We start from the raw sequence: 13,065 nt of genomic DNA, 5'->3' as shown, positions 1-13,065 counted from the left end.
CGTTGTTCAGCCATTCTCACATTCTGATCACTTAATCTGATATATCCTTGTCCCCCAGCACTCCAACTATAGCAAAAATGCTGCCCCCTCCATAGTTCACTTCAGCGCTGATGAAGAGTTATTTAGACTCAACGTTAGCTTATTCTCTCTCCATGGATGTTGCCTGACCCACTGTGATCTCCAGCATTTGTTGTTTTCAGTAGATTCCAGCATCTGCAATAATTTGCTCCTGTTTAGTGGTGAACATCATTGTGTGATACAGCGAACTTGCTTGTTGCTCAAATGTGTGAGATACTTTACCCTTCCAAGATAACCTGAGATCGACTCGGGTCCTTTCAGAACCAAGAGTAGACTTAAATTTTATTGTCACGTGTATTCTAGTACAGTGAAAAGTGTACAAACTCACCATTCTCTGGTGCTATCTAAGAATTCTGTGGTATATGAATTACTATGCCAATTTGATGTCACAGATTTTTAGCCATCTGTCCCCAAAACTGGCAGATTTTGATTAAACCCTTTATCTGGTCAGCTGTCCACAAAAAGCAAATTACCCAATAGTACATTACCCAACCAACCCATGCTTGCAAAACTTGTAGCAGTGTCTAATATTAGATTTGATTGCAATTGGGCAGTGATTGCTGAATAATCCAGAATGTGTGAGGAAATACATAGATAACTCATCAGATATATCAGTTATACTTAGTGTGACAAACTTACATGTACTGCACAGGGCCCTGTTCTTTGCAGACAGAAAGAACACACACATGCACTGTCCCTGTTTCAGTTCAACAAAAAAAAGACATATTTATTGGTTCTTTCTTCAGAACATTGCCTTGAGAAATCCAAGTCAACCTGCCTGGTTTAAAATTTAACAACTACCAATCAGTATTAATAAGTACATTTTCCATGGTAACATATCTAGAAAGATGAAAAGCTTCAACAATGTATTTGTCTTATTTCCACAATACTCAAGTTCTGTACTACTATGACTTTTACTAAAAAATTAATTGTTTGATAATTAATTCCTGTCTTCCCTCATATGCTTCAGTTTCTCTCCTTTTCCACTATCTCTTCCAAAACCTACATGTCGGGATTGGCCTGCTTTTAGGCCTCAGTCATTGCATTTATGGACAGCTAGTTGGGGAAAAAAAAATTAGTGATCTTTCACAACTTGGCTCAAGTACTTTTGTAGAAAGTGTATCCAAGGCTGTGACTAACAAAAGGAGGAACACTAGTTGGGACAGGAGGATAACTTGGTATTCTTTGAATGGAGGCATGAGGCAAGAGGAGCAGGGTTAAAAAGACATCAACTGCCATTTATAAAACCCAATTCCCTGTTATTTTCTATTGAAATCATTGAGCAAGAATAGTGGAAACCTTGTGTAACAGGTGACTGATCTGCTCCTTCCAGTTTATCATCTTGCCTAAAATTAAACATTATCCTTGTGGAATTGTTAATGACACTAGAAAGACCATAACTAGCAGATGGACTACAATTTAATATTTCATTTATGAAAAATAATCCTCTGTCAATCAGCAACAAACTCTTACTGATCCATTGTCAGCTCAGTGTTTATCATGTATTGAGAATTGTGCTTGTGAAAAATGTTCAAAGTTAGAGTTTTCATGTGCACCTATCATGAATTCCTCTGATGTTCCATTGCTGTAATCAACTACCGGCATTAATTTCCTGAAACAGAAACCTTCCTTATGGTCACTTTCAATGGTGTTGTTGTAATCTAATGCACAAAAAAGCTCTTTACTACCTCTAAATGTTTGTCATAGATCAGCCAATAATTCAGAGTGATCACGTTTAATAACAGCTACCAAAACTTTGAATAGATTCTATGGACGTTTTGCAATCTGTGCAAGCAGATTGTTTATAACATCAGTAAGGCATTCTGGCAATGAAATGAATCTTCTCATTAATTGGCTGTATCTCATTTTTGACTAGTTCTGTGGAGGGTTTCTATCCACAAGACCCAGCAAGTTTTCTCACACTATTTCCCAAACCTGCCTCATTATCTATACACAATACTCCTCTGGTGCTCCACTCGTCATGCATTCCCATTTGCCACTTGCAGACATACTCTTCACTGCCTGAATATCGCAGGATCCTGATGTTGGTGGTAACTTTGAAGTCCAGCCATGAACCCAATCAACTGTTGCCCTTCACTGTGCACGTAGTGGGAAAGCAATCAAAAACCAGTGCTTTTCGGGATTCATGGGTGGCACATGAAAGTGCACAATCTTTTATTGCTGTCTAAGAATCAAGCCACACGCCTTGCCTGTCTTTTGCCTCCTCCAATCTTACAACCTGTCTAAGTCAGTGCTACTCTTTCCCCAATGCCCAGAGTAGGCCAGCATTTTTTTCATTCTTCAATGTGGGACCATCGCATATAGAAAAGCCTTCAAATGGTTCAAAATATTCATTTGTATTCAGCATCGGCAGAAATGAACAGTAAAGAAACAGAAGCTGCATTTACTACTTAAAACAGAAACGGCTTGCTTTTTTGAACACTGGCAAGTTTACAGTCAGTGACTTATCTAATTTACTGAGACCAGGTATCAAATAAGGCCTATCTGGCTTGTTATACTTGACACTGCTGTCATCTATCATGCAGAAGGTGATAATCCTCCCTTCTTACTGCTCTTGTCTTCCTCCATGGAATACTGCTGCTGCTCTCCTAGCTCTCCATCATCCATCACATCGCTCTTTGCCTGCTCCAGTTGTGCAGAGCACAGATTACAATGATTTGTGGCACCTTTTGAATGTTAGGAGAAAGTGAGGACTGCAGATGCTGGAGCTCAGAGTCAAGAGTGTGGTGCTGGAAAAGCACAGCAGATCAGGCAGCATCTGAGGAGCAGTAGCAGGGCTGACTGCAGGGAGATTAAGTGGCAGCACATGGTTGTGAGTGTGGAGTGGAGGATTCGGAAAGAGAATCGTTTCTGAAGGTTTTGGATCTGTAGTACGTAGTGGTTGACCTGTTCAGGTCCAAATTGTGTCCGTCTGAATGTAGTCCGGACTCCATGCAGAATCAGTCGGTTCCGTAGGCAGGCAATGAGGAAGGTGACGTGGCTGTGGTAGCAAGTCTGCTTCAGGTCGTAGCTGAAGAGCTACAGGGCTCTGCTCCACACTCGCAGCCATTCACCACCACCTAATCTCCCTGCAGTCAGTCCAAACAGGACAACAGAACATACTACAAATCCAAAACCTTCAGAATCTGTTCTCTATCCGAATCCTCCGCTTCACACTCGCAGCCATGCACCACCATCTAATCTCCCTGCAGTCAGCCCTGCCATTGTTCCTCAGATGCTGCCTGATCTGCTGTGCTTTTCCAGCCCCACACTCTTAACCTTTGGAATGTTGCCAGAATGATCCAGGTATCAGTATCTCACCCCCAGGGGGTGTGTTTTCTGAACCACTATCTCCTTGGTTATAAAGTGAGCTGCATTTGAACTAAGCAGCCTCAGTCAGGGATTCCATAACAGAATCATCAGCCCTTGTCTCCCAGTAACCATCCTTGTAAGACATTCAGCCCCTGAAATGAAGCAGGAACATGAAACTTTCCAAAGATAAAGGCATCATAGGAGCTCCCAGGGTACCTAGTATGGGCATCCAAGAGGTGGTATAAATGATCACAGATGACTTGCACATTAATGGAATGGAATCTTTTTCTGTTGATGAACCCAACTGGATAATGATGTGTCACATTCAACACGATATTCATACTATATTTTTGTGCCTTCTGTCTGGAGGAAGCCAGTTGAAAGGCCTACTGCGTGGGCTGTAGCATTAAAGTCTTATTTGGGGATAGAAGATGAAGTGTTGTGATCTGACATGAATAGCATCAGTAATGGTTTTGATTCATTTTTTGGTGCAGACCGAGATCCATGTGGTTTCCCAATGATTCCTGGAAGATGCCAGCAAAAACATTTGGTACAGCTTTCACCTTGGCAATCACCAGGATAGAATGGCCACCCATTCCTTCATGTCCCATGTCCTGCTCTAATAGTTGGCATAGTTTTGTGACAATGTCCTGGCAATGACACTGCTCTTTGCTCATCTGGAAGAAATGGCATCCAGAGGAGACCTTTGGCTGCAATTTTATTTTCATGTGTAAGCTTTTCAGCATCCTGCTGCTGGTCATAGGCTTATATCTACATTTCTGTGTGTCTTTATAACATAACAGCACCAGCTACAGCCTATGGATCCATGAGTACCACTTGCAGTAAACTTGTAAGGGGAACGTAAGAAACAGAACAAGTTTTTAGTAATGTGAACAGTCAGAATTTGCATCGCTCTCAAATGATGGTTCAGCACAGTGTCCCACTCAGTGGGACATGGAGCATTGCAGCAAGAAGGGCCATGGAATATCTCCACATGAGTGGATATCTCCACATGAGCTGCCACCTTCTCCTCCTAGCTCCTCATCAACCAAACAAGGCAAAATTGCATATAAGAGCATGCTAGTGAATACTTAGTACCAGATGAGAGGGAATCATACCCCTGCACAACCTATAGGATTTTATACTATCTTAGTGCTTTGCTCCAGGTGCCACTTTTAAGATCACCTATGATTATTCCTGCCTCATAAAGATGACTATGATGAATCTGTAATGACCAATAACGTGATCAAGATTGTTTGTGACCATGATTTGTATCTCTCACCGTGGATCACTGGTGTGTATTTCACAGGCCTAAACCTGTGATCACAGATAACTTCACAGGTAACTTCAGATTGATGCAATAGCTCCTTGAATGGCCTCACATCATTCACAAATAGAGTCTGTGTGCTCAGATGGGGAAGGAAAACTACTGACTTTGCCACTTTAGGCACGGTTGCATCAATTTTCCATTTGCAATTCATATTTACAATCACATAAATATGTAAGACAACACAACCTGCATTTGACAGGGTGAGAGGACCTACCCACACTCTCTCCTGAAACTTCACTCTGACCAGCTGATCTATATATTCCAACATATCACTCAGAATTATGTATTCAGTGCTGAACATTACCTATGAGCTCTGGCTCGACAGTTTTTAGTCACATTTAACCTTATCAAGAGCCCTACCATGGTCACAGTGGCAGCGTCCATTGATCTCTCACACATGCACATATACTCACTCACATCAATCACTCACTCACATCAATCACTCACTCATTCCCCTAACTTCACTAATGCAGCAGTATGTCCTGATAATCCCCTTCACTATTATTTGAGCTGATCCCCAAGATTAACCATGGCCCATGTTCCAACTGAGTGATCAAGCCCCTGACTGATCTCTCTGCAAGCTCCAACTGATATATTGTAAATTCCCTGACGATATGCACTGGACCTGCAGAACTGATCACAGCCCACTTCTGGATTGTAGTGATGCTGAACCCTTGACCCTGACCGCCTGAAGTGGTCAACTGGACTGAGGGGATGATGCCCTTCACCTACTGTACCATGGCCACCTGACTGTTGGCAACCCCTTTTGACTTGACTGAGGACTATTCCCCTTACACTTTGAGAGATGGCCATTTGACTGAAGCACATGTACCTTGGCACGTTGTCTGCAGATGTGAGTTTAATACAGCACAGTGCTGTGCCTAACAGCAACATATTCATTCTGTTGAATAAACACTGCATGCTGTCAACCGTGACAAACTGTTTGGCTTTGTCTGCACTAAGCAGAAAGGGAAGACAGAGGTACTGAGTCTCCTCTGTGGCTGAGGGGACAAAACAGAAAATGGCAAGGCAGGGAAGCTGTGCCTATCAAACCTGGCACAAAATGAGTGAGCACTAATAGCGGTTACCACTCTGACTTGCATGTTGGAAGTTGCTGCTGTCTAGTTTCTATCCAGTGAATGGCAAAATGGGGAACTGCATTTTAACAGGCAAAAAAGTCATCTAGAGTTGAAACACTGGCTTGCTGTCTTGCGACAGATGTTGCCTGACCAGCTGTGATTTCCAGCATTCTTTGTTTTCAATTTCATCAGACGTTAAGATACTAATGTACTCACTGGTGAGAATCTCATCTCTCTGTTCAGCACTTGGTTTGGAAATAGGACATTTACACTCGATGCCAGGAAGCTCTGCACGTGCCATCACCGATAATTTCCTCAACTTTCTTGCTAACATTCCACCTCATTCAGAAACTGAGGAGTTTCTGTCCATTGTCTCTATTTTGATTGCATGCAATGGCTTCCCTTGGCTTCTGACAATTATATGTCTCATCTTCCCAGTGAATGAAAAAACAATCCACCTTATCATGATAAAGTGCTGTGGGTGTTGGGGTCATTGGGAATGTTTAGAACCAGCATGTCCAAGGACAGTGGAACTTGCGTAGGGAATCACTGAAATTCGGACCATAATCAATGCTATCTTTGCTCACTGATGTAATTTTTTTCAACTTGAAGATTTTCTGTTCTGCTTTCCATTTTCAAATATTGTGAAACCTTAGTAGCTATTTTACTTCGTATACTCGGTAACATTGACAAATTAATAGAATTCATGATATTCAAGGATTGTTATTGCTTTTAGTTTTAACTGTATCCCGTTGTTAGAGCAGAGGAAAGAAAGATTTCAGTATCAGCACAATACTATGATGGGGAAGAAGTGAAGCAGGAAATGTTTAGTCGATGAAAATGTGGAGCTATTGCTCTAAAATTACTTGGAATTCTGAAGGCATTGAAGATAATTGTTCATAGGAAGTTCTAGATCTTTCCATATCTTCCTGTAAAATACCCTAAACTCCTAAGATTTGGCTGTATGATGTAGATATTGAGTTCGCATTGCTTTAGGATGTGGAGGCTTGCATGTCATTCCAGGTACAAGACACCTGATGGATTCAGTACTGACACAGTGAAATTCTGAAACAAAAACAGAAATTGATGGAAAAACTCAGTAGCTCTGGTAGCACCTGTGGAAAGAAAGCAGAGTTAATGTTTTGAGTCCAGTGACTCTGTCCATCAGAACAGTGAAATTCTGTGCCAGTTTGTGTGATATCTGAAATATTTATACTTGTTAGTTTGCATTTTATTAATATTGGAAAAAAATTTGCTTACGTGCAAAATTAACTGCTTTTCTTACCACACGTAACTATCTGAAGACCAAAAGCTTTTGCACTTTTCAAAATTTGCATGTTATACCATATTTTATGGAAGTAAATTTATATTGATCACTCTTAACCAAAAAGAAGAAGCTGGTTAAGATCATAAAATAATTCTCTGTTCTGCAAAATGTTGAAATGTGCTCTTCCGTAGTTTGACGCAGAGTGCTGTGTCTTCAAAAGTTAATTAATCTCAAATGAGTTACAATGTTTTTAAAATAAATGAGATGACCTTACAGTGATATTATTTTTATTTTTCTGACAGCAGTTGAAAATTTAGAGCTTATATTTGCCATTAGAATTTCTGAAACTAAACTAAGCTTTCACTCTGAAAGTAATACTGCACAGATTGTATATATTGGTGGCTTTGTGAATCGTTAATGTATTCAAGTTGTTTCTTTTCTAGATTATGTGGATCTGAATTTCTTGAGATTGGACTTGAAGAGTGGACAGTGACAGTGTGCTCAAGCTTTTATCTGCTTTTTTTTAAAAAACTATTTTACGTATTTTTAAGGGATTGTTTCTTTGCAGGATGGAAAAAATGCTCGTACTATCCCCTTGCCTGGCTATGAGATCGAACTTCCCAGTTCCGCTGATACGATTGAGAAGAAGCATGCTTTCAAGCTGAGGCAGTCTCAACAGATCTTTTATTTTAGTGCAGATGATGAAGAACTTCAAAAAAGATGGATTGACATAATCTCAAAAACTGCCAAGGGTGAAGTTGAAGAAGAAGCAAGCAACTCAGTAGAATAAAAAAAAGTGGCCAAATTAGCAACAAATAAGACCAAGGCTGTATCGCAACTTTCTATGGTGTTAGCTGTGATTTCCAAACTTGAATTAAACAGTGAGGGCACTTTGAATTGAGCAAGTGTTTAAAATTTAAATATAAACACCAGACTTAAGTGTTTTGTGTGTTGTTGGTTTTCAACAATTATGGCAATTATGTTATTGAGGAACCTAAGCACATGAGAAAAGTGTCATAATTTGCAACTTAATCATGTCATTCATTCCATTCTGGTCCAGTGCAGCATGGTTTCTGTGTAAATGTGTTTAACAGCAGTACTTGCAATTCCTCTGTGCAAGATGTATAGTAATTCATTAGCTAAATGTATGTTCTTTTTAAGTTAAAACTTGTGAATCCTTGTGGCTGGCCACTTATGGTCTACAAATATATGTATCAATTCTTTAAACACTCAGTGCTCTTTGTCCTCTGGCATTTGATGATGTAATTAATTCTTCTTAAGTAAAAATGCTAAGTGGATTTTTTTCTCTCATTTTCCATACTGCTAACAAAAGGCAGGAAAATGCTGTACACTTGCAAATTTATGCTTCCTGTAGCTTTTGTGGTGCAACAACCTGAACCAGAAATCTGTGTGCCAATTTTACTTATTTATGTATTGTGCTTTTAAATAAACATGCCTGCTTTTCACCATTATTGCCTCTTAGAGGAGCTGAAGTCAACTTGATCTGACTGAGTTAGTGTGTATTTGTGCATTGTGAGAAATGTCAAAAATCCCTGGATTTTCAATGTCAAGGCAGTGGAGGTTTGAAGGAAAGAAGTCAATTGGAACTTAGAGTGCGACTTTCATCGTCTTGAAATATCTTTGGGTCTTAGATACTGACAGAATGGACTTGCTTTACAATTTGGGTTAAGAACCCAACACCTGAATAATCACTGGGTCCCAACCCGGCAACAATCTTGAAATGTAAATTCCCTAATTATGGTGAACTTGTACTGTACCCAATTACTGACAGCAAATATCGGACAGAGGCAGAATACGGCTGCAAAGTGCAAGTGAAAAAGATGAGCAGGTTTGGTACTGCTTTGCAGAAAAGAGAGGCTGAAATGATTGCACAGAGGCTGGCATCCCATCATCAATTAACTCTCTTTATTTGTGTGGCTAGCCAGCTTGGAGTCAGACCCCTGAACTAAGTTGTCTCCCTTGCTTAGTGGAGGCATCTGGCTGGTATTTGCATTCCTGCTGCTGTTTCACCCCCCAATCCTATCCCTATCAGCAACTCTGCTGGACCTATCCCCGTTATTGCATATGGAGTGGTCCTATAATCCAATTGGAACCTAAACAATTTGGTACCGGGTGATGCTGTCAGCTGCTTCATTGAGCCTGCCTTCAACATTTGGACAAAGTTTAAAAAAAACTCTCACAACACCAGTTTATAGTCCAACAGGTTTATTTGGAAGTACAAGCTTTCGGAGCACTGCTCCTTTGTCAGGTAGCTAATGGGGCAGGATCATAGGACACGGAATTTATAGCAAAAGATCAAAGCATCATACAACTGATGCAGATGTATTGAACAAACCTAATTTGCTGTTAAGTCTTTAGTCATTTAGAATGGGTTGCAGATTTTGATTCATTAATATGTAAATCCCAGAACTTCTTTCAAGTCATATTCCTGAGATAACAAGGTTTTATAGAAAAACTGACAACTCAACTCAGGCAATGCATTAAAGGTGTGAGGTTAGAGTCTGTCTGTATTCCACCCTTGAGTCAGACTGCCTACAGATTGTATGCTTTTTGAACAAAATAGAATGCATCTGCAAATACAAATTTACCCTGTAGACTTGTATATGTGCATGTGCATCTGAGGGAGAGAGAGTGTGTGACGAGTATGACAGAGTGTTTGCCTGTGAGTGCGATTGTGCGGTTGTGCCTTTGGTTGACTGTTCTCCAAGGCGGACTTTGGAATACACAACAACGCAGAGTCACCAAGCAGAAACTGATAGCTAACTTTGGTACCTATGAGGATGGCCTCAACCAGGATCTTGGGTTCATGTCACACTACAGGTGACCCCACTACACTATACACACACATACTCTTACACATGATCACACTCACACAAACCCTCCCCCATACACACGCTCTCTCTCAAATATGCACACCCCCTCAAGTAAATACTCTGGTACACTTCTGCACACACGCTCACACATTCTCTCCCACATCCATGCATGCTCTTACCCTCCCTCCCACACGCACACACTTTCTTACCCTCTATCCCATATGCAAGCACACCTATAAGTCTACAGGGGTGAATTTGTATTTGCAGATACATTCTATTTTGTTCAAAAAGTGCACAATCTGTAGATGGTCAGTCTATGTGACATTTTATGAATTCCTACTTTGGAAATAGAATCAGTCTGACTCAAGGTTGGAATACAGACAGACTCTAACCTCACACCTTTAATGCATTATCTGAACTGAGATGTCAGATTTTTCTACAAAACCTTAAGTTATCTCTGAAATGTGACTTGAAAGAAGTTCTGGGATTTACATATTAATGCATCAAAACCTGCAACCCATCTCAGTGATTGAACAAACCTAGATTGCTATGAAGTGTTTAATACACTGAATCAGTTGTGTGACACTTTGATCTGTTGCTATAAATTCTGCGACTTATGATCCTGCCCCACAAGCTACCTGAAAAAGGAGCAGTGCTCCGAAGGCTTGTATTTCCAAATAAACCTGGTGGACTATAACCTGGTCTTGTGTGATTTTTAATTTTGTCCACCCCAGTCCAACACCAGCACCTCCACATCATGCTCAATGTTTGGAGCACTCTTTCTGCTAGACCATTGGATGATAGACTGTATGGAGCTGTCCTTGTGTGCCACATGCTTTGTAGGAAATAATCGAATTCCATGTTGGTAAATGACACCCCATTGTCAGTGACTGATACTTCCGGGAGTCGTGTAGCGTGAATGATGCTTGCAGCTTCTCAATCGTCACCCCTGAGTTTCCCAAACGAGCTTTATGTATGTCCAAACACTTTTGGTGTCCACAATGACCAGGCACATTAAGCCCATAATCGACATGCAACCAGTCCAGGATTTACCTGGCCATTCCCACGAATGGGGGGGCACACTGCTGGTCCTAGTTAGCACTCTGGGTACTGTCCCACTAAAGCAGCTACATCAACATACAACCCTGGTTGCCAGCAGCGGCTTCTTGCTAGCATCTTCATTTTGGAAGTCCCTAGGTGATTGTGAAGGAGTTCAGCCTGTATCTGGCAGTGACCTTTTCTCAGGACAATCAACCTTGCTCCCCATAATAATAGCTAACCCTCTAGCCAGGTCCAGAAAAGTTTCAACCCTGGTTGCGATGTTCCTTCTGTTTCCCCCATTATCATCAGCTGTTTTAGTTTCACTGAGACAGGATCTTTTTGTGATCACAGTTGGATATTGTCAGTGGTAACTGGAAGGGTGTCCAGGAAGTTTAAAACCAGAATGGACTCTTTCAGCGGAGGCAGCACTAGTGGAGTATCTACCAGTGCGAGGTGGCTCAAGGCATCCGCATTTGGCTTCCTGGACGGTGTTCCAACTTTGGCTGATTTGTTTGCAATGAGAATAAAGGCCCATCACTGAATTCTACCAGAAGCTATGGGTGGCACCGCCTTGTCTTCCTTCAGTAGCCCTAGCAGGGGTTTGTGATCTGTTCCTATGACAAATTCCCATCCATAAAAGATACTGGTGGAACTCCTCACACTAAAGATGACCATCAAACCTATCTTCCCTCTTTCAGCAGGTTTGCGTTCGGCATCAGCCAAAGTCTGGGAAGCACATGCTATCGGGTGTTCCTCTCCATTGGGCCACCAATGAGCTAACACTACCCTCATATCATACGGGTAGGCATCGCATGTCAGCACTACCTCTCACTTTGAATCCTAGTGGGCCAATATTTAGATGACAATAGCTGCTTTTTCACTTCCCCAAAGATGACTACTTTGCTATATAACCATTTCTAAGGCTGACCCTTTTTCAATAGCAGGTGTAAGGGTACCAAGGTGGAGGCCAGATTACATATGAATTTTCCATAATAATTCACTAATCCAAGGAAAGACCTAAGCTCCATTACAGACATGGGAGCTGGGGCTCCTTTGTTCGCCCTCATTTTATCTTCGAATGAATGTAACCTGTTTTTGTCGACTCTGTAACCCAAGTAGGTCTCTTGGAGCGACTGGAACACACATTTTCCCTTCTAAGGCACCGCTGGCCTAGGAGAAACGTTTAAGCACTCTGTTCAAGTTCTCCAAGTGCTCTTTCTTGGTCTTCCTTGTTATTAGTACGTCATCTAGATAAATGGCAACCTGGGGTACCCTTGTAAAATGTTTTCCATGGTCCACTGGAAAAAAGCACAGACTGATGATACCCCAAAAGGCAGCCTTTTATATTGGTATAAACCCTTATGGGTTTTAATTGTAGCATAATTCTGGGACTTCTCATCCAGTCACAATTGCAGATAGGTGTGGCTTATGTCCAGTTTTGTGAAGAACAGCCCACCCTTACCTACTTTCCTTTATGTGAGGGATCAAATATTTATCCAGCTGCAAGATGTGGTTTACCGTTTGCTTAAGTGTGGTTTATCATTTGCTTGTCCACAAAGACAAACTGAGCTGTCAGGATTCCTGAAGAAGGGCTTATGCCCGAAACATCGATTCTCCTACTCCTTTGATGCTGCCTGACCTGCTGCGCTTTTACAGCAAAACATTTTTCAGCTCTGATCTCCAGCATCTGCAGTCCTCACTTTCTCCTAGGCTTCCCAACCAGTATAACCGGTGCTCTGCCCATTGTGCAAATCGTACTAGTTTGATGATTCCTTCACTCTCCAACCTCGTGATTTCAGCCTCTCCTTTTTCCCACAAGGCAAATGGCACTGGGTGGGCCTGGAAAAATTGTAGAATTGTTTCCTGGTGAATGCGTAAATTGGCTTTGGCCCCTTTGATAGTCCCAAACTCTCCTGAAAACCACCTGGGTCTTTTACTAGGACTTCCCTGAGGTAGCCATTTTCTAATCTCGACCAATTTCATCCAAATACCCTTGGGCCTGAGCTTTTTGCTACCATCTGTGATAACTGCACCAATTGCTTCTCATAGGTGACCAAAACCAAAGTCATCCCGTTAATCTGCAACAGCTCCCCAGTGTATATTCTCAGTATGGCCGAGGTCTTG

General features: G+C 41.5%; 1 protein-coding gene across 4 annotated transcripts in view; it reads left to right on the top strand.

Moving 5' to 3' along the window:
- The window catches only part of LOC122558995 (FYVE, RhoGEF and PH domain-containing protein 3-like), a 218,663-nt gene extending 210,128 nt beyond the window's left edge, over nt 1-8,535 (top strand). For all 4 annotated transcript variants that reach the window (XM_043708044.2, XM_043708039.2, XM_043708043.2 and 1 more), the window contains one exon: nt 7,635-8,535. In XM_043708044.2, coding sequence (XP_043563979.2) covers nt 7,635-7,856 — 222 coding nt within the window. In that variant the 3' untranslated portion in view covers nt 7,857-8,535. The remainder of the gene's footprint in view (nt 1-7,634) is intronic.
- The last annotated feature ends 4,530 nt before the right edge of the window (nt 8,536-13,065 follow it).

Source organism: Chiloscyllium plagiosum, unplaced genomic scaffold (genome assembly GCF_037043375.1).
Source record: "Chiloscyllium plagiosum isolate Xiang-an unplaced genomic scaffold, Cpla_swu_hap1 HiC_scaffold_14, whole genome shotgun sequence".
NCBI classification, from domain to species: Eukaryota; Metazoa; Chordata; class Chondrichthyes; order Orectolobiformes; family Hemiscylliidae; genus Chiloscyllium; species Chiloscyllium plagiosum.
The sequence above is the reverse complement of the archived record's forward strand: the minus strand, read 5'-3'. Positions and strand labels throughout refer to the sequence as shown.